The sequence below is a fragment of the Giraffa tippelskirchi genome, chromosome 10 (genome assembly GCF_054371585.1).
Source record: "Giraffa tippelskirchi isolate mGirTip1 chromosome 10, T2T-mGirTip1v1.2.pri, whole genome shotgun sequence".
Taxonomy (NCBI): Eukaryota; Metazoa; Chordata; class Mammalia; order Artiodactyla; family Giraffidae; genus Giraffa; species Giraffa tippelskirchi.
Window position 1 is genome coordinate 55,439,441 of NC_137284.1, and position 25,234 is coordinate 55,464,674.

At 46.3% G+C, this 25,234-nt stretch overlaps 2 protein-coding genes across 7 annotated transcripts in view; one reads left to right on the forward strand and one right to left on the reverse strand.

The window, feature by feature from the left end:
* Positions 1–710: 710 nt before the first annotated feature.
* Positions 711–24,655, reverse strand: C10H7orf57 (chromosome 10 C7orf57 homolog). Of its 6 annotated transcripts, none has more exons than XM_081536371.1 (9): positions 24,524–24,655; positions 24,129–24,290; positions 13,414–13,599; positions 11,537–11,645; positions 10,938–11,094; positions 6,488–6,585; positions 4,776–4,975; positions 3,801–3,815; positions 711–1,590 (listed from the first exon to the last, which is right to left on the reverse strand). In XM_081536371.1, exons 2-9 carry the CDS (start codon positions 24,181–24,183, stop codon positions 1,544–1,546), a joined length of 867 nt encoding a protein of 288 aa, XP_081392497.1. In that variant the 5' UTR covers positions 24,184–24,290; positions 24,524–24,655; the 3' UTR covers positions 711–1,543. The 6 variants fall into 6 exon arrangements, with proteins under 6 accessions (XP_081392497.1, XP_081392496.1, XP_081392501.1 ...); XM_081536370.1 differs by having other exon boundaries at positions 24,516–24,655; XM_081536375.1 differs by lacking the exon at positions 3,801–3,815 and having other exon boundaries at positions 4,776–4,927.
* The window catches only part of SUN3 (Sad1 and UNC84 domain containing 3), a 54,051-nt gene continuing 53,010 nt past the window's right edge, over positions 24,194–25,234 (forward strand). The window contains exon 1 of the mRNA XM_081536368.1: positions 24,194–24,297. Coding sequence (XP_081392494.1) covers positions 24,206–24,297 — 92 coding nt within the window. The 5' untranslated portion in view covers positions 24,194–24,205. The remainder of the gene's footprint in view (positions 24,298–25,234) is intronic.

Consider the following 25,234-nt stretch of genomic DNA (forward strand, 5'->3'; position numbering starts at 1 on the left):
TCTGTATTTTCTATCTTTTGGCAAAAGCCCTTTGCTTCAAAATAATTGGATGGAATGTGCAAAACTTCTGTTTTCATAAAGTCTGTTATTACCAAGCAGAAAGTTAACTGCAGGGTTGTTTTTCACCAGTAACAGACACCAGAGACCCTGCATGGAACCAAGATCTGGTCACAGGTCCCTGCCCCAAACTCTGTCCTCTCCCTAAACCACAGGTTTCTCTACTCTAACACCCTCAAAAGAGAATTAAGTAGTCATAAGCTACTGTACGGGGCTTACCTGGTGGCTCAGACGGTAAAGAGTCTGCCTGCAATGCAGGATACCTGGGTTCAATCCCTGGATGGGGAAGATCCCCTGGAGAAGGGAATGGCAACCCACTCCAGTATTCCTGCCTGGAGAATCCCCATGGAGCCTGGTGAGCAGTGTCCATTGGGTCACAAAGAGTTGGACACGACTGAGCAACTAATACTAACTAAGCTACTGTATGTGTTCCTGATGATTTTTTCTTGGGGAGGGAAGGGTGAGGATGGGGTAGGTTTTAAAGAAGAGGAAGGAAAAGGTGACAAAGGAAAGAAAGTTGGCACCTTCCCCTAAAGCAAACTCTCTCTGTTCAGTGCACACACCACTCACAATCTCCCTATGGCTGATTCAAGGATACAGATCCATGTGCTCAACTCAGTATCTTTAAGTGAAGAATTAACTGAAAACTTCAATTTGAGGTGAGCAAGTACATAATAAGTTTATTCTGGGAAAGAAGCTAAAATATCTCTGATTCTACTTGGCTGTCTGAAAATCTTCCAGCAGAACATTATTATTTTATTAATGAATTAAATGTACAAAATATAAAACTACATTTTATGCTAATTACTTACATTTAAATGGAAATGAAATTTATAAAATGAGAGAACTGTCTCTGTATTAAAACGTTTTTGTTAAGCTACTAAATTAAGTATTTAAACATTTTTACTTAATGCAAAACAATAAATGTTTGCTATTATGAATTTGTTTATGCAAGAAATTTTATCAAACATTTAAAACTAGAAAATGCTGCATTGTTTTTATATTAAATGTTTAAAACTTCAAGGTATAACAAATCAATCTTTTCCTTAATATAAACTGTATCACAATATTCTGGAATTAAATGCTGTTTTGTAACAGAAAAATTATTTCTACAAAAATTTCAGGACCAAACAGTGAAAAAGCTTTTGGGTGAGTTTTTTCCAGTTAAGCACCTAAACCAGCGATTTCAGTAGAAGTGGTGCCCACAGAAGCTCACACAGCAGGAAGTGACGTGATATCTGCTGAGGCCGAGGCGGAAGTGGCCCTGCGACATCCCAGGCCAGCAAGGCGCAGCGGACCAAAGGCTACTTGCCCACCATCCCAGAGACATGCAAGAAGCAAAACCCAACACCAGCACCCCCATGCAGCAGGGAGTTCAAATCTGTTCTAAGACGGATCACTCGGCAAAAATCTGTGTTAATAAACTGTAACGGGGACTGGTAACTGTAGCCATAACATAGATCCAGGACGCCCTTTATATCCATGTTTATTTGAGCTCCACGGGCGTTGAGTCAGGCGGAGGTGGTGCTGAACCTGCAATGTAAAACAAAGAGTTGATGAGTAAAGGTATTAAGATGGGCTGTTTCGTAAATTTAAACATCTAACCTATTTTTTTTTTTGCAAGGTAATTTTTTTTAATGTGTACCATCTTTTTTTTTGATAGGTACTGCTGCTGCTGCTGCTAAGTCGCTTCAGTCGTGTCCGACTCTGTGCGACCCCATAGACGGCAGCCCACCAGGCTCCGCCGTCTCTGGGATTCTCCAGGCAAGAATAATGGAGTGGGTTGCCATTTCCTTCTCCAGTGCATGAAAGGGAAAAGTAAAAGTGAAGTTGCTCAGTCGTGTCCAACTCTTAGCGACCTCATGGACTGTAGCCTACCAGGCTCCTCCGTCCATGGGATTTTCCAGGCAAGAGTACTGGAGTGGGGTGCCATTGCCTTCTCCATTTGATAGGTAAGAAGTGGGTTTATTTAGAGAGAAACAGGCTCCCCAGACAGAGTGTGGGCCATCTCAGAAGGTTGAGAGGCCCATGTGTACCATTTTTAAAGTCTTTACTGAATTTGTTACAATATTCTGTTTTGGTTTTTTTTGGCCAGGAGGCATGTGTGATCTTAGCTCCCTGATGAGAGATCAAACTTGCAACCCCTGCATTGGAAGGGGAAGTCGACCACTGGACTGTCAGGGAAGTCCCTAACCTATTAATTTATTTTAAATAAAAGAAAAGAAATGTCTCTGTACTGATTTACTAAAGTAGTAATCCTATTTACTGGATTATAACTGTAGTCTACACAAAATTCTAGTGTACTATCCTACCCACAAGGCACTAATCACATGTCAGAGACAACAGCTTCCAACTCGCAGGCAGCTGGTGGTCCCCGAGTCAGTCCCGCATGTGCTGAGAACACTCTGCTGACCAAAAAATGCTGAACACAGTGCCACTCATCTAAAGGCAGCTGTCTGGCAGTGTCGGAAACACCTAGAGTGGCTGCAAAAATTGCCGTGAAAAACAATAATTCTGTGTCTAGTTGAAGGAAAACACATTCAGGAAGCCTTGATAAGGTCTAGGCTTGCAGCAGCTGGCTGGGGTGGAGGGCCGGTGGTGCTTTCCATGGGAAGAAAAGGCATGCTCTGGGTGGGCAATTGCTGTTTATCAAGTGAAAAGCCGGGATGGACAGGAGGAGAACCAGGAGACCCTGGGCAGAGTGTGGCCGAGGTCAGCCACAGCACCTGGCAGATCAGAAGCCTCGGTGAGGGAGGGTCGAAACCAGGTAGGGACACTCAGCGACCCAGAAAATGCGCAGAGGCCGGTTGGCACAACTGCATGGTGATTCTGCCAAGTTACAGGGACTTGCCTGCCTACGTGGTCTTCCACTAATTTTGAACTGTGAAAAATTTCCTCTGAGGTTCAGAGGGTCTTGCTGCAAATTCAAACACATGGATATTATATAACACGTGCAATGATTTATTTCCCAGTAGAAAGTATATAACCTTAGACTAATGTCCAGTAATAGTTCTTTAACCAGATAAGATATTTTGGTGGTGGTGAAGTAAATTGTATCTACTTAAGACCATGCAGAAAAACAATGCTAAAACCCCTTGGAGACCCTCTGTAGGTGGGCCTTGGTGCCTGCCACATCTGTATTTAAATTGGGGTCCTCTTGTGGCCTTTCATTCTTTGTGCTCAGTTGCTAAGTCGTATCTGACTCTTTTGCAACCCCATGGACTGTAGCCTGCCAGGCTCCTCTGTCCATGGGATTTTCCAGACAAGAATACTGGAGTGGGTTGCCATTCCCTTCTCTAGGGGATCTTCCTGACCCAGAGGTTGAATCTGTGTCTCCCAACTGGCAGGAGGATTCTTTACCACTGAGTCATCTTGGAAGCCCCTTTCACTTCTTTACCATTATTTAAACCCACATCTCTCACACGGTGCCTAATAAAATGTACGTCTCTAAAGTGAACTGAAATATGCTCTATCTTGTCTGATATGCATAAAAGATTAATCTTATTGTAGTAATGTAAGTGGCCCTTCTTTTGCTGTCCCCAGACTGTGTTGCTAGAACTCGACTTTTTAAAGGGGTCAATGTCACCAGCTTTTGTAGTTAGGACAGCAGCAGTTTGGAAAGGGATCTCACGGCTTCTGAGATATGTCAGCTTCAGGTTCAAGAACCATGTCCATCAACTATTTTGCGTGTCTGAGACACGTTTTATATTTGGACGCAGGTCAGTTTCTCTAAAAATACTCACTCGGAGGAGAAGACTCTGGAATAAAGAAAAAGTACATAGTTTTTCAATTCAATAAAACAGGCTAATTTTAAAAGAATTACTTTTAATAATTACTTAAAAATTAGTAAAAGGTTGTATGAGTTAAGACGGCATCATGGTGACAGAGGGGAAAGGGTCATTAAGACAGTGGCTGGGGCAGCGAGGTGCTCACTGGATGGGAAGGTACACAGAGATCACACTTGTAAAACATCACATAAAACACTTGAGATGCTTGAAGGGACACAACACAGTTCCTTCCTCCTCAATCAGAGAACTGAAGCCTCAGGGTGAACATAAGTTTCCTAGAGGTAAAGGGTCAATAATTCCTAGAGCTACATACTCTGGGAGAGAGTGAAGGACAGGCCAGCCTCGCCTGCTGCAGTCCATGGAGTCGCAGAGTTGGATGTGACTTGGCGCCGGAGCAACAAACTAAACTACTCGATAGACTTGATGACGGACGTGGCCAAAAATAAGACCGATTGTCCCTGTGACTGTGATTGTTAAACATCAAATAGAGTTTCTGAATAGCAAATTTCAGGGCAAGGACTAAACTATTAATATTTGAAGTTTAATGACAAAGCTTAAGAAGTGCTGACAATGGCACAACTTCAACTTGAACTTTGCTTTTCAGAAACTGTGGCTCTTTCTGAAGCTGCCTCAGAGAAGACCAGTCACTGCATGGGTCAGAATCTTTTGGATCCAGGAGACTAAAATCGATATTCTGTGTGTGGTACAACACAAGAAGCATCGGAATTTTCAACAACTAAAAGAAAATGTAAAGCTACAGAAATAATGACTTTTGCTATTCATCCAAATAAAGAGGGAAAAAACAAAATACATATTATCTTCATGTGTATCTGTAACCTCAGTACTTCTGTAGGTTTTTCATGTGGCTTTTGGATCTCTCATTATGACACAGCTAATGAGACAAGGGGTCTGGGTGGCCGTGCTCCTCACCTGGGTCTTCCTTGGCGCCTCCGGGAGCCTCTGGGTCTGGGGGCGGCTCGGCGTCCAGTGGGGACGGAGATGAGACAGAGCACCGAGGGGTCTGCGGGGTCCTCTTGTCTGAGTCCTCCTGCTGCTGTAACCACTCATCCTTATATCCATTGCTAATAAGTTTGGAAAAGTTTGTAGGTGAACTGGGCCTTTGACCAGGTCTCAAAAAGAGAAAAATTAAGTACTTAAGTACAAAGGTGAATGAAAATTCAGAAGCAAACATATTCATGGTAAATTACATGTGTTATTGTTCCTAAAGACATAATAGAGATGGTTCTCTTCTCTCCCTGCCTCTCTCTACCTCTTTCTCAATCTCTCTCCACTTTTAAGCATAAAGAAGTGACCACCAAGCATCACCTGGACACTAATACTTAGTTCAGCTTCCAAAAGCCTTTCTTCAGAACAGCCAATGAGAAGAAGCCGAATTCCAGCATTCTCCAGAGAGCTTTCTCCTGAAAGCACTGCCCTGTCCCTGGGGAGGGATGAATGACTCAGACTCTACCACTTAGCAACAAATTATTATTTTCTTATGAGTTCTTCCCAGTTCACATTACAGATTATCTCCTGCTTCTTTGCACAGCTTTGCCTTCTCTCCATTTACCTCTCTGGCTGTATCTTTACAGACCTTATCACAACCTACGTTTGGAGAGGCAAGGAGCTCGACATGGCCAAAGCAACACGTACTTGGGTGTCAAACAGGGTACGTACATCACCTGTTCCCTCTGAGCCTCAGGTTTCTTACTTGTGAATCACTCTATTGTTATTAGGGATCTTCCTAATGGCTGTGAATGGCTCTCCCTGTTTGTGTGTATAGACAGAGAGATAGACATAGAAATATAGATATAGATAGATGATAGACAGATAGATGGGGGTATGGATGGGTAGAGAGGACAGAGAGATGGATGATAGATAGGGGGATAGACAGAAGGACGAATGGATAGACAGATGAATAGTTAGGCAGATGACAGAATTTTTTTGCCCTCATAGGCTGAGTGCAGTGCTCTCATGACATTTGTCACACATAATATAACTGATTGATTACTCCCCTTCCCCTCCACCCACTAGGGAAGAAGCAATTTGAAGAATCAGTCAGACAATTAACGGCATTAGTTCTAGCACTAAAATGGGGTTCTGGGAAAGTGAAGAGAAACAGAAGGCATCAGGGGCCCTCTCTCCAGCTGGGCAACCACCCAAATGTCAGGGCAGCTGATGGATGCTCCAGCGGAATGCAGAGTCAGGTGCTCACTTGGCACAGACCCCGGGGCCAGGGACAGAAGATGGCAGGACTGAGCAGCACACACACACATTAGGACGAGTGGGCGCAGGCTGACAGGGTGAGCCTGGGTGAGGGGATCCCGAGAAGGGGAAGGCAGGACTCAGGCTGACGGAGGAGAGAACTCAGCCCGGCGCTCACAGGCACATGAGACGAGAAGGGGAGAGGTGGGGCCACAGGGCCAGGGAGCGTCAGGAGGGAAGGAGAGATGGGAGGAGAGGCCAGCAGACAGGCCAGCCCGCAGGAGGTTGTGCAACTGCAGTGACACCACTGAAGCCTGCTGCTGGGAGGAGAATATCCCAGGCGGCATCCGCCTCGGGTGTGGGAGCACAGCTGTCACCTGGACCAAAGACCAAACCCACACCGAATCCAGACTGCTCTGCCCGGCACCTGCACTTACATGGGTGGAAAGGACAGTGTGCTTCCTGCAGGGTCTCTGTGGCCAAGAGGGGTCCCCACTGTGCTTGGATACTTGGACTTGATGGCTGGCAGCCTCACCTGTGGAGAAGGACATGGCAAACCACTTCAGTATTCTTGCCTTGAGAACCCCATGAACAGTATGAAAAGGCAAAAAGATAGGACAGTGAAAGATGAACGCCCCAGGTGGGTAGGTGCCCAATATGCTACGGGGGAAGAGTGGAGAAATAACTCCTGAAAGAATGAAGAGATGGAGCCAAAGCAAAAACAACGCCCAGCTGAGGATGTGACTGGTGAATTAGAAGGTGGTTAAACAAGAGAGGGCAAGAGTGAACATTGACATTTTAGGAATCAGTGAACTAAAATAGACTGGAATGGGCGAATTTAATTCAGATGACCGTTATATTTACTACTGTGGGCAAGTAATCCTTAGAAGAAATGGAGTAGCCAGCATAGCCAGAAAAGAATCCAAAATGCAGTACTTGGATGCAATCTCAAAAATGACAGAATGATCTCTGTTTGTTTCCAAGGCAAACCAATATCACAGTAATCAAAGTCTATGCCCCCAACCAGTAATGCTGAAGAAGCTGAAGTTGAATGGTTCTAAGAAGACCTACAAGACATTCTAGAACTAACACCCAAAAAAGATGTCCTTTTCATCATAAGGGGACTGGAATGCAAAACTAGGAAGTCAAGAGATACCTGGAGTAACAGGCAAATTTGGCCTTGGAGTATAGAATAAAGCAGGTCATAGGCTAACAGAGTTTTGCCAAGAGAACACACTAGTCATAGCAAACACCCTCTTCCAACAACACAAGAGAAGACTCTACACATGGACGTTCACCAGATGGTCAATACCGAAATCAGATTGATTATATTCTTTGCAGCCAAAGATGGAGAAGCTATACAGTCTACAAAAACAAGACTGGGAACTGACTGTGGCTCAGATCATGAAATCCGTATTGCCAAATTCAGACTTAAATTGAAGAAAGTAGGGAAAACCACTAGACCACTCAGGTATGACCTAAATCAAATCTTTTGTGATTGTACAGTGGAAGTGACAAATAGACTCAAGAGATTAGATCTGATAGGCAGGGTGCCTGAAGATCTATGGACAGAGGTTTGTGACATTGTACAGGAGGCAGGGATCAAGACCATCCCCAAGAAAAAGAAATGGAAAAGGGCAAAAAGGTTGTCTGAGGAGGCCTTAGAATAGCTGAGAAAAAAAGAGAAGCTAAAGGCAAAGGAGAAAAGGAAAGTTATACCTATTTGAATGCAGAGTTCCAAAGTATAGCAAGGAGAAACAAGAAAGCCTTCCTCAGTGATCCATGCAAAAAAAAAAAAAATAGAGGAAAACAATACAATGGGAAAGACTAGAGATCTTTTCCAGAGCATCAGATATACCAAGAGAACATTTCATACAAAGATGGGCACAATAAAGGACAGAAATGGTATGGAACTAACTAAAGAAGAGTATATTAAGAAGAGGTGGCAAGGATACACAGAAGAACTGTACAAAAAAGATCTTCACAACCCAGATAATCACGATGGTATAATCACTCATCTAGAGCCACACATCCTGGAACGCAAAGTCAAGTGGGCCTTAGAAGCATCACTACGAACAAAGCTAGTGGAGGTGATGGAATTCCAGTTGAGCTATTTCAAATCCTGCAAGATGATGCTGTGAAAGTGCTGCACTCAATATGCCAGCAAATTTGGAAAACTCAGCAGTGGCCACAGGACTGGAAAAGGTCAGTTTTCATTCCAATTCCAAGGAAGGGCAATGCCAAAGAATGCTCAACTACCGCACAATTGCACTCAATTCACATGCCAGTAATGCTCAAAATTCTCCAAGTGAGGCTTCAACAGTATGTGAACCGTGAACTTCCAGATGTTCGAGCTGGATTTAGAAAAAGCACAGGAAACAGAGATCAAATTGCCAACATCTGTTGGATCATAGAAAAAGCAAAAGAGTTCCAGAAAAACATCTACTTCTGACTTATTAACTATACCAAGGCCTTTGACTGTGTAGATCACCATAAACTGGAAAATTCTTAAAGAGATGGGAATACCAGACCACCTGACCTGCCTCCTAAGAAACCTGTATGCAGGTCAAGAAGCAACAGTTAGAACTGGACATGGAACAACAGCCCAGTTCCAAATTGGGAAAGGAGTACATCAAGGCTGTATGTTGTCACCCTGCTTATTTAACTTATATGCAGAGTACATCCTGTGAAATGCTGGGCTGGATGAAGCACAAGCTGGAATCAAGATTGCAGGAAGAAATATCAATAATCTCAGATACGAAGATGACACCATCCTATGGCAAAAAGTGAAGAGGAACGAAAGAGCCTCCTGATGAAAGTGAAAGAGGATTGAAAAAGCTGACTTAAAACTCAACATTCAGAAAACTAAGATCATGGGATCCAGTCCCATCACTCCATGGCAAACGGAGAAACAATGGAAACAGTCAGAGACTTTGTTTTCTTGGGCTCCAAAACCACTACAGATAGTGACTGAAGCCATGAAATTAAAAGACACTTGCTCCTTGGAAGAAAAGCTATGACCAACCTAGACAGCATATCAAAAAGCAGAGACATTACTTTGCCGACAAAGGTACGTCCAGTCAAAGCCATCATTTTTCCAGTGGTCATGTATGGATGTTGGACTATAAAGAAAGCTGAGCGCCAAAGAATTGATGCTTTTGAACTGTAGTGTTGGTGAAGACTCTTGAGAGTCCCTTGGACTGCAAGGAGATCAAACCAGTCAGTCCTAAAGGAAATCAACCCTGAATATTCATCGGAAGGACTGATGCTGAAGCTGAAACTCCAATACTTTAGCCACCTGATGTGAAGAACTGACTCATTGGAAAAGACCCTGATGCTGGGAAAGATTGAAGGCAAGAGGAGAAGGGGACGACAGAAGATGAGATGGTTGGATGACATCATCGAGGGACATGAGTTTGAGCAAGCTTCAGGAGTTGGTGATGGACATGGAAGCCTGGTGTGCTGTAGTCCATGGGGTCGCAAAGAGCTGGACATGACTGAGCAGCTGAACTGAACTGAGTCTCACCTGTGCAGAGAGACACAGGATAGAACGGGCTTGCTCCCCACACTTTCTCAGCCCCTGCATGACTGTCCATGGTTTGGGGGCAATGCAGTGTTTCAGCCTTTAACAGGGCATGTGCACCAACTCTGATTACCATCTGAAAGCTCTGGGTATTGCTGGGAGGTGTTGCCAGGAACATGCGTGTTTCTGAGAGCAGCTCATTCAGTGATGGTGCAAACGCCAAGACCCAGGTTCAGGGCTGGGATGGGGTGTCCTGAGGGCAAACATTCAGAAAACTAAATTGCCAGCTAAATACAGGCAGCTAACCCTGAACATGGGGCTCAATTTTCCGAGCCCCAAAATAAACTTCCAAGGTTTCTCCTCCAACTAGACACTGGGAAGTGAGCCTCAAGGCTACTCCCTGACAAGGCAGGGTTAGTGTGTGTGTGTGTGTGTGTGTGTGTGTGTGTGTGTGTGTGTGTGTGTGTGTGTGTGTGTGTGTGTGTGTGTGTGTGTGTGTGTGTGTGTGTGTGTGTGTGTGTGTGTGTGTGTGTGAGTGTGAGGGGGGCAAGGCTTGCTTATCGCCCCAACTCGGCTGCTAATTTTAACATGAACATCACCAGCTCACCCACAGATCCCCACGTCTCAGGAGCCACGCCAGCCGTGACCAATGGCCTCTGCACTGAGACACCACCATAAAGCCACCAAGCAGAGATGGCCTTCCAGGGCTCCCTTGAAACAGAAATGCCTTGAAAGTGTGTCACTCTGGAGGCAGCACTCCTTTAAGGTCAAATACACCTGCGAGGTTTGTGCAGGAGCGAAGCACTGTCTCCTCTTCCCTTCCTGTCCACACAGAGTATTCTAGGGAGTTTTACCTTAAACCCTCCAACAGAATGGGCTCATTCAGAAACTGGATAATGTCCTTCCTATCTGGGCAGATGAGAAGTGGTGGCCAACTTTCCCAGGGTCAGCTCCTTGAACAAAAGGCAGTCTCACCTCACAGGTTTGATATTCATAAGGAGAAAAGGAAGCTAATTTATTTTGGCCCCTGGCCTTTGGATTTTCCAATACTTTGGCCATCTGATGCGAAGAGCCAACTCATTGGAAAAGACTCTGATGCTGGGAAAGCTTGAAGGCAAGAGGAGAAGGGGGCAACAGAGGATCAGATGGTTGGATGGCATCACTGACTCAATGGACATGAGTTTGAGCAAACTCAGGGAGATTGTGAAGGACAGGGAAGATTGGCGCACTGCAGTGGGACATGACTGAGCAACTGAACAACAACTGGCCTTTGAAAAAATCAAACTTAAAAGGCAGAATCTGGGGCCACGAAACACACACAGCTGACAAGCAACTCCATGCTATCTATCTGCTGCTCCTGTCACCTTTTTTTTCTCCTTTTCAAGTTCCTCAGCATCTCTTTGCCAAACGGTCTTCATGTCAAAGTCGAAGGGGCCCATTCTGGACTCGAAGTTGCCAGTGGCCTGATCGGGGTTAAACTCTTCATAAACCATGTAATCGGGTATGGACACAGCAGGGACCCTGCAGAAACAGAGGGAAGGGCCCCGGTCAGCCGCTTAGGGCCACTTCCGGATTCCCCCCTCCCCCGCCCGAGCACCTGGTACTGACCTTCTCCAGGCCCCGCCCCCCGCCCCTCCCACCCCGCCCTCATTTTCTTGGCTCCTCATTCAGCCAGGATAAAGTTCCAACTCTTAGCTGGGGGAAAGGAGGAAGGGGAGGGGAAGAGTTGAGAAGGGGAGGGAAGGGAAGGAAGAAGGGAGGGAAAAGAGAGCAGGGGACAGGGGAAGCCTCTGGGATGCAGGGCCCAGGAGAAGCTGGGCAGTCAGCCGAGCGTCAGGAAGAGTGGGAGAGAAAAGGGATCCAGGGGGCTGCAAGGAGGCTGCAGGCGGAGCGGGGGAGCGAAATCAGAGGCTGGGGGTGCCGGGCTGGGCGGTGGCTACAACGCGGGGGTCAGGACACTCACTGTCTCTGGTCTGCCGTCGGCGGCTTGCTGTGGTGGATGTACCAGTCTGGCAAGGAGTAGGCCACCGGGGAGCCCTTCGTGGTCCCGGGGGCAAAGTGCTTCAGCAGATCTCCAAGGCAAAGAGACGCGGCTGTGAGCGTCACTGCCCCCATCGAGCCTGAGCATCACCAGCCAGCAGGTCGCTGCTGACACGGGAACTGGGCTTCCTCCGCGGCTCTTTGACTGGGCTCGGAGGAGTTGGGGGTAGGGGGGGGACGTCGGGGTGTCCCTGGTTCTCACCTGCCAGTGCCCGTGCTGCCTGGTGCCCAGAGAACACCCCCTCCCTCTGCCCCCCGACCTCCTCCTCCCATCCAAGCATCCCTGGAAGGGGGGGGGGGCGTTGCTCCAGGCCAACGAGGAGACAAAACTCATCGGGCCGGGGGCGGCGAGCGGCTCTCCGCTCTCAGCCCAGGAGGGTCTGTTCTCTGTCCCTTCACACCCGGGGCATTTCTGGGGTAAGCCTCCAGGTTTCCGGTGGGAAGCGGGCACCGGCTCCTCTAAATCATGAGTAGGGATCCTGTTAACCGGCGTCCCCTTCAGAGCCAAGCTGAGAGGCACAGAGACTCACTCCAGCTCCCGACCCACCCACTTGCTGCCGGGTCTTCGTCCCCCTCCCCCAGGCTGGCGGCTTTTCACGGGGGGGGGGGGGGGGGGCGGCTCAGGCAGGGGGTCGACAGGCCCCGAGCTGGGAGTGACAGGTTTTGCCTGCCAAGCGGGACAGCGGCCAATACTATTAGCAGACATGTTAAACCTTTTTATTTTTCAAACTTCATTTTTTAAATATTTCACATGTAGACAAAAGTTCCCTCAAATGGTATGAATTCCGCTATACCCTTCACCCGGATTCCCCAACCACCATGCCTCATTTCCCATTCGCTCGTTCTTTCTCTCTCTCTCCCATTAGTATTGTCACTGTCTGTTGCTGTTTGGGGGACCACGTGGGGTTCTTCCAGTGACAGTTATGACATAATCACAGCGCAGTGATCAAAATCAGGAAGTCAGTGTGATGCAATCCTTTTATCCAGTTACAGATCTTATTCAGGTTTTGCCAGCTATCCCACTGATGTTCTTTTAGCTCCTGGCTCAGAGTGAGGAGGGGACCCTGTTTCTGAGCATCACATGCAATGAATCACAGTCTGTTCTGAGCTTTTTAGCATCAAAGCCCAGATGCCACCATCTGCCATGTAGCCCACCTTCTCCGTGACAACCTTCACGGAAGGAATGGCGGCCAGAAAGAGAAAGGTCAGCGTTTCTCAGGGTCGCTCTCCACAAAGGCCTGGCAGAAGGTGTTCTAGACGTGACTCCTAACCTGAGCAGCAACTTGAATTAGCACAGCTGAGCAAGACTTTCTCAGTGAAATCACGGATAAAAGTTGGATGTCTGTCAGCATCACCACTGACACTCATCCCGGACTCTATCATGCAGAAGACACTAATATACACCTGAGGGATGAGGAGACTGAGCAACAGGAAACAAAGATGCTTCACGGGCAAGTGCAGAAGGGGTAATCCCTTCTTACCCCCCAGAAAGATGACTGCAATGCAGAGGCAGCGACTCTGCAGTTAGACAGTGAGGCTGGCGTGGGAGTCACCCCAGGGTGTTGCTCAGGAGAAATCCAAATAAAATCCCAATCTGGTGAATGCACAGTCTAGTCGATCTTTCCCATAAATGGCAGCACGTCCCTGAAGAGTCTGCACCCTGGACTGTATCAGGCAACCTGGACGTCCTATGACCTTGGGCAAAATTCCTACACTTGACAGTAACATGTGTCCAGATCCCAGATGGCATCTGAACGTCCAGATGACAAGGTCTCACCCCCCCCCAAAAGCACTGCTCACCAGGGCGGCCACCTTGCTTGGCCAGCTTCACGTACTCCGAGTCCGTTTCCTTCACCCAGTACCTCCGCACCCCGAGCGTGTGCCTGCTGGGGGCTTCCCTCGGGTCGCTGAGGCCAGGAATCTGCGATGCTGGTGGGGCATCCACGGCCTTCTCTGACTGCTTCACAGGAAGGTGGTAATACCAGTCTAGGGAAGAGGAGGCCCAGGGTCGGGATGTTACTCATCTGAGTAACATCAGCCTCGTCTGAGCCCAGGCTGGCTTGGTCCCCTGCCCAGGAGATAGCAAGGAGGGCGTCGCACCCTCCACAGGACACCAGCAAAGCAGAAACTGCCCTATTCTGAACACCTGCCACCTGAAGCGTCTCCCTGCCAGTCGTGTAGTCGGCAGTTCCTGAAGGCCAGCAGCAGCAGCCACAGTGCCCAGCAGGAGAACACCCTCAAGGAGGCTGGCTGGCCTCTGCGCCCAGCTCCTCGCTGTCCCCAGGCAGTGAGACCAGACCCTTCCCCGGGGGTCTTAGCCTCCCAGTGAGGTTTCCAAATTCCCTACACGTCTATCTCTCTTCTCCTTCAATCTTCTCTGAATTGGGACTTGACTGCATTTCTGGATATGTCGGGGAGTACACATTCCTGATGGAGCAAGAAATGACAGCCCACTACAGTATTCTCGCCTGTAAATCCCATGGACCAGAGGAGCCTGGCGGGCTATACAGTCTATGGGATCACAAAGAGTCAGACATGACTGAGCATGCATCGTGCACCCACACATTCCTGAAAGATCCAAAATCACTTAAAACATGGGCAAGTCTCTGGACTATGTGGCCAAAAGTTGGCCAAGATTTGATCGACTTAGACTTTTACAACACTGAGATTTCATGATAAAAACTCTCACCAAAGTGGGCATAGAGGGACCTATTTCAACGTAATAAAAAGCTACCATGACAAACCCCCAGCCAGCATAATACTCAATGGAAAAAAGCTGAAAGCCTCCCCACTAAACTCTGCAACAAGACAGTGATGTCCATTCTTACCCTTCTATTCAACATAGTATTGGAATCCTAGGAAGAGCAGTCAAAAAAGAAAAGTAAATAAAAAGTATTCAAATTGGAATAGGGAAAGAGGTAAAATTGTTATTATACACAGGTGGCATGATACTATATATAGAAAACCCCAAAGACTCCACACAAAAACTACTAAAAATGATAAATGAATTTAACCACATAGCAAGATACAATATTAACATACAGAAATCTGTTGCATTTCTTTATACTAATAATGAAATATCACAAAGGAAAAGTAAAAAAAAAAATCCCTTTTAAAATAGCATCAAAATAAATAAATAAAATAAAATACTTAGGAATAAATCTGATTGAGGAGGCAAAAGACACATATGCTGCTAACTGTAAGGGAAATTGAAGATGATTTGAAGAAATGGAAAGATATCCCATGCTCCTAGGTTGGAAGAATTAATATTGTTAAAAAGACCATACTACCCAAAGCAATTTACAGCTGTAACATGATCCCTATCAAATTACCCATGACATTTTTCACAAATTACCCATGACATTTTTCACAGAACTAGAACAAATAATCCTAAAATTTATATGGAATATTGAAAGATCCAGAATTTTCAACCAATCTTGAGGAAAAAGAAAAAGTTGGAGACGTAATTCTTCCAGACTTCACACAATACTACAAATCTACAGTAATCAAAACAGTGTGGTACCGGCACAAAAACAGACAAACCAATCAATGGGCTAGAATAAAGAGCCCTGAAATAAACCCACACACCTGTGGTCAACTAACCTTTGACAAAGGAGACAAGACTATACAATGGGGAAAAGACAATCTCTTCAGTCACATTTAAATCAATGAAGCTAGAACATACTTTCTTACCATACACAAAAATAAACTTAGAATGGCTGAAAGAAAAATATGACATGATGCCATAAAGCTCCTAGAAGACGGCTCAGGCAAAACATTCTCTGACATAAATCATAACAATGTTTTCTTAGGTCAGTTTCCAAGGGCAATAGAAAGAAAAAGAAAAAGAAACAAAGGGGGCTAATCAAACTTACAAGCTTCTGCACAGCAAAGGAAACCTAAGCAAAATGAAAAGACAAACTATGGACTGGGAGAAAATATTTGCAAACTATGTGATGGACAAAGGTTTATGCCCAAAATACACAAACAGCTCATATAATGCAATAACAACAAAAAAACCCCCAAACAACCCAATCAAAAAATGGTCAGAAAAGCTAGATAGACATTTCTTCAAAGGAGATATAGATGGCCAATAGGCATATGAAAATATGCTCAACATCACTAATTATTATTGTTGTTATTGTTCAGTCACTAAGCCATGTCCAACTCTTTGCGACCCCATGGACTGCAGCATGTCATGCTCCCCTGTCCTTCACTGTCTCCCAGAGTTTGCTCAATTTCATGTTCATTGAGTTGGTGATGCCATCCAACCACCTCATCCTCTGTTACCCCCTTCTCCTCCTGCCTTCAATCTTTCCCAGCATCAGCGTCTTTTCCAGTGAGTCAGCTCTTTGAATCAAGTAGCCAAAGTATTGAAGCTTTAGCTTCAGCACTAGTCCTTCCAATAAATACCTAGGGTTGATTTCCTTTAGGACTGACTGGTTTGATCTCCTTGCTGTCCAAGGGACTCTCAAGAGTCTCCTCCAGCACCAGTTTGAAAGCATCAATTCTTTGGTGTTCAGCCTTCTTTATGGCCCAGCTCTCACATCTGTACATGACTCCTGGAAACACCATAGCTTTGACTATTTTGGACTTTGTCACCAAAGTAATGTCTCTGCTTTTGAATATGCTCTCTAGGTCTGTCATAGCTTTCTTTCCAAGCATCAAGCATCTTTGAATTTCATGGCTGCAGTCACTATCTGCAGTGATTTTGGAGCCCAAGAAAATAAAACCTGTCACTACTTCCACTTTTTCTCCTTCTCTTGCCATGAAGTGATGGGACTGGATCCCAGGATTTTAGTTTTTTGAATGTTGAGTTTTAAGCCAGCTTTTTCACCTTCATCAAGAGGCTCTTTAGTTCCTCTTCACTTTCTGCCATTACAGTGGTGTTATCTGAGGTTATTGATATTTCTTCCGGCAATCTTGATTCCAGCTTGAGCTTCATCCAGCCTGGCAATTCACATGATGTACTCTGCACATAAATTAAATAAGCAGAGTGACAATATACAGCCTGACGTACTCCTTTCTCAACTTTGAACCAGTCTGCTGTTCAATGTCCAGTTCCAACTGTTGCTTCTGGACCTGAATACAGGTTTCTCAGGAGGCAGGTCAGGTGGTCTGGTATTCCCATCTCTTTAAGAATTTTCCAGTTTGTTGTGATCCACACAGTCAAAGCCGTTAACGTAGTCAATGAAGCAGAAGTAGATGTTTTTTTGAATTCTCTTGCTTTTTCTATGATCCAATGAATCATTTGATATCTGGATCTTTTGCCTTTTCTAAATCCAGCTTGTGCATCTGGAAGTTCATGTATTGCTGAAGCCTAGCTTGAAGGATTTTCAGCATAACCTTTCTAGCAGGTAAAATGAGCACAACTGTACCGCAGTTTGAACATTCTTTGGCATTGCCTTTCTTTGGGATTGGAATGAAAATTGACCTTTTCCAGTTTTGTGGCCACTGCTGAGTTTTCCAAATTTGCTGACATATTGAGTGCAGCATACAGATGTACATCAAAACTACAATGAGGTCATTGTAGTTTTTGTAGAATGGTCATCATCAAAAAGTCTACAAACAAAAAATGTTGTGGGTGGGGAGGAAAGGGAACCCTCCTACACTACTGGTGGGAATGTAAATTGGCACAACCATTATGGAGAACACTATGGTGCTTTCTTATGAAACTAAAATAGAACTACCATCAGTTCAGTTCAGTCACTCAGTCGTGCCCGACTCTTTGTGGCCCCATGAATTGCAGCACGCCAGGCCACCATGTCCATCACCAACTCCCGGAGTTTACCCAAATCCATGTCCATCGAGTTTACCCAAACCCATGTCCATCGAGTCAGTGATGCCATCCAACCATCTCATCCTCTGTCGTCCCCTTCTCCTCCTGCCCCCATCCTACCAAGCATTAGGGTCTTTTCCAATGAGTCAACTCTTCGCATGAGGTGCCCAAAGTATTGGAGTTTCAGCTTCAACATCAGACCTTCCAATGAACACCCAGGATTGATCTCCTTTAGGATGGATTGATTGGATCTCCTTGCAGTCCAAGGGACTCTCAAGAGTCTTCTCCAACACCACAGTTCAAAAGCATCAATTCTTCGGCGCTCAGCTTTCTTCACCGTCCAACTCTCACATCCATACATGACCACTGGAAAAACCATAGCCTTGACCAGACGGACTTTCGTTGGCAAAGTAATGTCTCTGCTTTTAAACATGCTATCTAGGTTGGCCATAACCTTCCTTCCAAGGAGTAAGCGTCTTTTAATTTCATGGCTGCAGTCAACATCAGCAGTAATTCTGGAGCCCAAAAAAATTACGTCTGACACTGTTTCCACTGTTTCCCCATCTATTTCCCATGGAGTGATGGGACCAGATGCCATGATCTTAGTTTTCTGAACGTTGAGCTTTAAGCCAACTTTTTCACTCTCCTCTTTCACCTTCATCAAGAGGCTCTTTAGTTCTTCTTCACTTTCTGCCATAAGGGTGGTGTCATCCGCATATCTGAGGTTATTGATATTTCTCTCGGCAATCTTGATTCCAGCTTGTGTTTCTTCCAGCCCAGCATTTCTCATGATGTACTCTGCATATAAGTTAAATAAGCAGGGTGACAATATACAGCCTTGATGTACTCCTTTTCCTATTTGGAACCAGTCTGTTGTTCCATGTCCAGTTCTAACTGTTGCTTCCTGACCTGCATACAGGTTTCTCAAGAGACAGGTCAGATGGTCTGGTATTCCCATCTCTTTCAGAATTTCCCACAGTTTATTGTGATCCACACAGTCAAAGGCTTTGGCATAGTCAATAAAGCAGAAATAGATGTTTTTCTGGAACTCTCTTGCTTTTTCGATGATCCAACAGATATTGGCAATTTGATCTCTGGTTCCTTTGCCTTTTCTAAAACCAGCTTGAACATCTGGAAGTTCATGGTTCATGTATTGCTGAAGCCTGGCTTGGAGAATGTTGAGCATTACTTTACTAGCATGTGAGATGAGTGCAATTGTGCGGTAGTTTGAGCATTCTTTGGCATTGCCTTTCTTTGGGATTGGAATGAAAACTGACCTTTTCCAGTCCTGTGGCCACTGCTGAGTTTTCCAAATTTGCTGGCATATCGAGTGCAGCACTTTCACAGCATCGCCTTTGAGGATTTGAAATAGCTCAACTGGAATTCCATCACCTCCACTAGCTTTGTTCGTAGTGATGCTTTCTAAGGCCCACTTGACTTCACATTCCAGGATGTCTGGCTCTAGGTGAGTGATCACACCATCGTGATTATCTGGGTCGTGAAGATCTTTTTTGTACAGTTCTTCTGTGTATTCTTGCCACCTCTTCTTAATATCTTCTGCTTCTGTTAGGTCCATACCATTTCTGTCCTTTATCGAGCCTATTTTTGCATGAAATGTTCCTTTGGTATCTCTAATTTTCTTGAAGAGATCTCTAGTCTTTCCCAATCTGTTGTTTTCCTCTATTTCTTTGCACTGATCGCAAGGAAGGCTTTCTTATCTCTCCTTGCTATTCTTTGGAACTCTGCATTCAGATGGGAATATCTTTCCTTTTCTCCTTTGCTTTTCGCTTCTCTTCTCTTCCCAGCTATCTGTAAGGCCTCCTCAGACAGCCATTTTGCTTTTTTGCATTTCTTTTCCATGGGGATTTTCTTGATCCCTGTCTCCTGTACAATGTCATGAACCTCTGTCCATAGTTCATCAGGCACTCTGTCTATCAGATCTAGTCCCTTAAATCTATTTGTCACTTCCACTGTATACTCATAAGGGATTTGATCTAGGTCATACATTTAGTATCTTGTAATAACCTATAATGGGAAGAATTTGAAAAAGAATGTGTATATATGTATGTGTAACTGAATAACTTTGCTGTACATCTGAAACTAACACAAACCACACTGTAAATCACCTATACACTCTAAGTAAAACAAACATACTGAGACAGAAGTAACAGCTCTAGTGAACAGGTTTGCTAATTTGACAGGAGCAGAACCGAGTGCCACTTCAGGAAGGCTGGATGGTGAACAACCTGACACCCACCCCTCGGGGGGGCATCCTGGCTCCTCCCAGATGCTGGCTGCACCCTCTCCACACAAGCCCCTCAGCTTTCCTTTTGTTGGAGGCGGGAAGCAGGACATCCCGAGAGGTCAGACGGGAAAGGGGAGAAGCACCCTGAAGGGTTGCTGAACAGAGGCAGGGGCTTTGGCCTGGGCAACCTCGTGCTCTGGCAACCCTGTCAGGCTGCAGACTGGTTGGGGGCTGAATGTGGCTCCCTTGGAAACATCCAGTTGGGTCCCACAAAACTGAAATGTGGTGAATATAGATAAAGGGTGTGCCCAGTGGTTAAACATCCATCTGCCAATGCAGGGGACATGAGTTTGATCCCTGGTCTGGAAAGATCCCTCATGCAGTCTTGGAGCAACTAAGACCATGTGCCACACTACTTGGGCCACATGCTGCGACTCCTGAAGCCCATGTGCCCTAGAGCCTGCGCTCTGCCAACAAGAGAAGCCACGGCAGTGAGACGCCTGCACGCCACAACAAGGAGTAGCCCCTGCTCACCACAACTGGGGAAAGTCCGTGCAAGCAGCGAAGAGACGATGCAGTCAAAATAAATAAATACATTTTAAACAGTGTATGAGATTTCTAGGAGATGAAATCTGATAAAGAGGAGGGCGGGAGGGCAAAGGGGGATAAGTGAAGGCCAGCTTACTCTCTCACCTCCCTCCCCATTGATCTGTTGACCCCTACCTCCCCCAGAGAGTGGTCATGGGTGGTGAGCTGAATGGGCCTTGGCAGAGCCCTGAGGCCCCTCAGTGGGAACCCAGGACAGAGCCCTGCAGGCGGCTTTGGTGACCACCTGTGAGGGTCCCTGCCAGGAGCAAGAGGTGTCAGCAGAAGCCCAGGGACCTGTAGTTATCAGGTCTACTCATAATCCCACAGAGAGAAGACATGTGGGCTGTTGGTGTTCCGGTGACACTTTGCATCTGAAACTGATGAACCCACATGTCCAAATATAAGAACAGACATCACAGCTGACTGAGAACTATGGGAACAAAATCTAGGAGGGATGTGAAATAAAAAAGATGCCACTATCATGGCACAAGTGTCTCTAGAATTTAAGAGCTTACTGGAACCAGCTGTCCAAAATGCATGGCAGTCAGGGACTAACACAGGACCAGCTCCTGGCAGGTACGATGGGTGATTTCCTGCGTCCACTTGGCTAGGCCACAGTTTCCAGACTGAGTTCTTCTGAGAAGGAAGGAATTCTGCCCCCAGATGGCCTTCCAACTCAGGACTGTAGCACCAGCTCTTTCCCGGCCTGCTCCACAACTGTGTGAGCCAGTTCCTTAAAATAAATCGAGGTCTCAGTCAATCTGTCTACACACACACACACACATACACACACACACAAGCACAAATGTTGTTGGGCTCTGGAGAATTCTGAGTGATACAGCAGGATCACAGGAAAACAGTGCTGCCAGGAGCCAGCCCACGAGATCCCACCCATGACAGAGTCATGAGGAGAAGATCTGACGAGCAGAGCTACTCAGGCCTCAGGGATTCTCAGAAGGCTGCCTCAGCGCTCACCTTAAAGACGATATCTGTCTTTCTGATGTTTGCTATAATAAACCTCTTCTTATTTTCTGTGACTTAGGCCAAAGGCTTTTCCTGATTCTCTTCTAAAATAGATCATTCTGAAACCTCAATCGATAAGACCCCTGAACGGTAGCACCTTAATAAAATTATCTAGGATATAGAGTATGCTAATCTAAATTCCTCTTGCTAGCATATTGGTTTGTTTAATAAATGTACCTGTGCCTTTGGAGCTAATGTGCATGGCTGCTCCTTAACAACAAAACAGCGTTGAGAGCTTCCACACAAAAAGCCCCAATGGGTACAGAGCCCTTCGTAAGAAAAAGGGCTCATTAAAAAATATAAAAAGCATTACTTTAAAAAACTGTTACTTAGTCTACATTTACTCACTGTGTTTTTGCTCTTAACATATTTAGCCTATATAATGAAAGCATAATAGTTAGGGGTTTATATAAATAAAAGTTTAGCTTTAATACAAATAATAAGACGATTGTTAATTCAGCTGGTGATTTTGCTAAGCACTGACCTTGGTGCTTTCAGCTTGCTGTGCCATGACTTTATGGGATCACATTCTTCTCTGTTAGGCTCAAGACATAAGATAGAGTACAGAAAACAGGTTTTACCTTGAAACTCTGAGTTTGTGAATTCTTTCTTTGTCATAATCTGCTGTGCCTGTATTCTTTAAAAAATTGTAACCCTGGTGCTTTCTGTGCCTGATGCAAAAATGTCCTGGCTGATCAACCCTTATCAATAAAGGAGTCACTGAATGTTAGCAGGCCTCCAGGCCAGAAGATGATGTAAATAACTTTAAACTTTTTGTAACTAAAAAACACAAACAGTGTCCTGGTTCCGATAAAGGTCAAAAACTGCTGACCCATTGATCTGGTTTGGCATGACTCTACACTTTACATTTGTTTCTATGTACTACTAAAAATATAAAAAGCTGTCTTGAAAGCAATAAAGTCAGAAGACACTTGGAAACACTAGGACTCGCTGTGTCTTCTCATTCTTATCGCCGACGCCGTCCATCCTGAGGGAACCCTGACCAGCTGGAGCAGGTCTCCGGCACAGTGCTGAATAGATGGCTTTACACAAACACACACGGATCCCAGGAACAAGAAGTCACCTTCCTCCACAGCTAAAAGTTAGCCACGCAATTTCTACTTAGAACTAAAGCTGAGTTCACTGTGTAAAAAATGAATGTTCATGGAAAAATCTTTAAAATATCTAAACAACAGTAATGAGATAACAATATAGTGAAAACACAATAGAGGGAAAAGGAGAAAAGAAAAAGAGGAGTGGGAGGAAAACCCTACAGGAAAGCTTTAAAGAAGTTTGCCTGAGCTCAGAAAGAGTTAATTTTAGAACCAGGAGGAAGGGCTTAGGAGCATCATATCTGATCATCTTCAGCTCAAATATTTTCTTTCAGAGGGAAGGCATTCGGTTCTTGCTTTATTTTTCCTCTCTGTGTTTTGGTTACTAATTAATCCACAGAGAACAAAGCAGTTTGTACATCTCATTACTGGAAGCTTCGGGCAGGAACTGAGCTCTAAACTGGTTGGCTGTTTATGATGGCATGCCCTGCTCAGAGAGTCAGCACATGAGTTACTGTGAGCAACCTGTCTCACAGACACACGCACGCGCACGCCTGTGTGCGCACGCACACATACACACACACAAACACACACACTCACACATGGTTGAAGGGGTGAGAATTATCTTGTCCTCAACCATGATTAGTACTTGTCTGGCACAAGATCACTCACGACCATGTAGATTTCTTTACTCGCTCCCCTGTCTCCTCCTGGCTTGCTTTATCTACAAGGAGCCCAGCTCAGAGATGACTGTAGGGTAACTCAAATCCTGCAGTTCTCTGGTCTTTGAGCCATGAGAGGCAACCCAAAGGCAGGATCCTGGCAACCAGCCTCAGCCTTGGAGAGCAGGGCAGCTTTCTGAAACTCTAAGCCTCAGCTTTCTCATCTGCAAACCAGGGCTAACAACCCCTCAGCAGGTTGTCCTGAAGTTCAATGTTAGTGTGACAGTGTTTGGCACACACAGGGGAGGCTACGCAGTAGGGCACCGAGAGACGCCAGAAAACCAGGCAGAGAGCCCACAGTGGAGACTGGGACCCAGGCCTCCTGTGCCCCCTCCCCTCCATTCCAGCACAGCCACAGTCTCATCAATAGCGGTCACAGCAGAGCTCTGGGCAAGAAGCACGGGGAGACCGTGAAGGCCACACTCAGTCCCACTAACGGCAGTCCACTTGCCAACCCCTACCCTGCCTCTTCCAACAGAGCTTCAGGACCCTCTTCTCCATCCTCCTACTCCAGCCCTTCACGAGATGGTGAAGAATAAAAACAAAGTCAAAATCAGACCCGCAGCTAGGTCTTCTTCTTTCCCTTCTTCCAACTTCACAATGAGAAGCCCACTGCAGTGCCTATACCAGAGGCTTACATCCTGTGTTCAGCCGCTTAAAGCAGGAGACACAGTTACCCTGGTTGGAATCTAAATTAGGAGCAAGCGATAGGTGATCAATGAAATACACAAAGATACAGCTGAAAATCAAAGTGTCCAAGTCAACACAGGGTTACTGTTACAGAGAAATTTTCAGAGATGCTATTGTTCCAAGAACTGAGTAGCTCTAACAGCAGTGGGGTAGCCTGACTTTCTTTTGTTGAAAATAGGGAAACAAACAAATGAAAAAATCCCAGAAGCCAAGTTCCTCTCTACCCCTAGTTCCTCACCTTACTTTTAAGCCTTACTTCCACCTTGGGGCACAGGGGTAGTGTGTAGCATTCTTTGATGGTACGCCGTGTTAGTCCTGTCCCCTCCCCACCGCCTTCTCCACACACGCATGCAGGATACAGGTGAGCCTGTCCAGTAGCAGAGCAAAGGCAGATCTCCTCTCCTCTGGTCACTCACCGCAGGGAGCGTAGCGGCTCGCGGCCCCATGCAGCTCCTTGCTGGTATTCCTCATGCCCCGAGACACGCTAGGCCGGATGTTCAAGGGCGAGCCAAGAACCGTTGCAGGAGCTGAGCTGCAGAGGCTGCGTCCGCACCCCGACTCGGTCCGTCCTCCTCCACCTGACAGGTATGCAGGAGTCTCACCATTCAGGTAGTGCGTGCACGCCCAGGCAAGGCATCAGCAGGGGCGCGTCCAGCCAGGGTATATGCATCAGGGGCACACACGCAGAGTAGCCAGCAGGAGACAGCAGGTTCCCAAGTCCCGCCCCGGCCCGGTGCTCCTCCGTTTCAGGAGACCGGGGTCCCTCCCGCTCCCGACCCCACTGGCCGTCCGACCCCGCTCACCTGCCGACCTAGGGTCTGGGTGGGCGCCACCTGCAGCGTCCGAGACCAGTCTGTTCCCGCTGGCGGCTGAGATCAATCCCAAACTCCCAGAGAGGCGCGGAACTACAGCAACCTGCGTCGCCAGGGCAACGGCTTGGCCCACCGGTGGCGGCGGAAGGAGCACAGGCAGCCAATCGGAGCAGCGTGCGGGCAGCCGGCTAATCGGGTCAGGGGGCGTGGCTTGGGCTCCTACAGTCAACTCCCCGGGGCTTGGGCGTGGTCTAGGTGGTGGCGCCGGGGTGGCTGCGCGGCTGCTGGGGCGTGCCCAGCCTCAGAGTTCTCCTGGTGAGACCTCTGCCCTCCTGACGTCCTGGAAAACTCAACAGGTTTTCTTGTCCATCTCCGGTTTATTTAATACATTTTTAAGAAGAGGACTAATAAGTACCCGGGAAAACTCAAAACAGCCATTTCTGCCAGTTGTGTATTAGTAGTAAAATTACTACGTACACGTCTTTCCTCATACATTATTTTTTCAGTATTTCTGGTTTGGAAACGTGATTTGTAGTCATCCTGTGATTCCACCAGCCCAGGCAGCAGTTGGAGCTAAGGTTGTCTTTTGCTAAAAAAGAAAACTCACGATGTCTTAACGGTGGCCATTTGGCAACTTTTAACAAAGCGTTGCTTTTGCTACTACACAAGTTCAGTTCAGTTCAGCCGCTCAGTCGTGTCCGACTCTTTGC

Bases quoted from the DNA above. Each gene is read 5' to 3' on its own strand.
- C10H7orf57 (XM_081536371.1), bottom strand. From the start codon at position 24,183: ATGAGGAATACCAGCAAGGAGCTGCATGGGGCCGCGAGCCGCTACGCT. The intron at 13,600-24,128 runs GTGAGTGACCAG...CCTCTTCCCTAG, and splicing joins GAGCCGCTACGCTCCCTGCG to ACTGGTATTACCACCTTCCT. The intron at 4,976-6,487 runs GTAAGTGCAGGT...TCTCTTTTTGAG, and splicing joins ACACTGTCCTTTCCACCCAT to ACCTGGTCAAAGGCCCAGTT.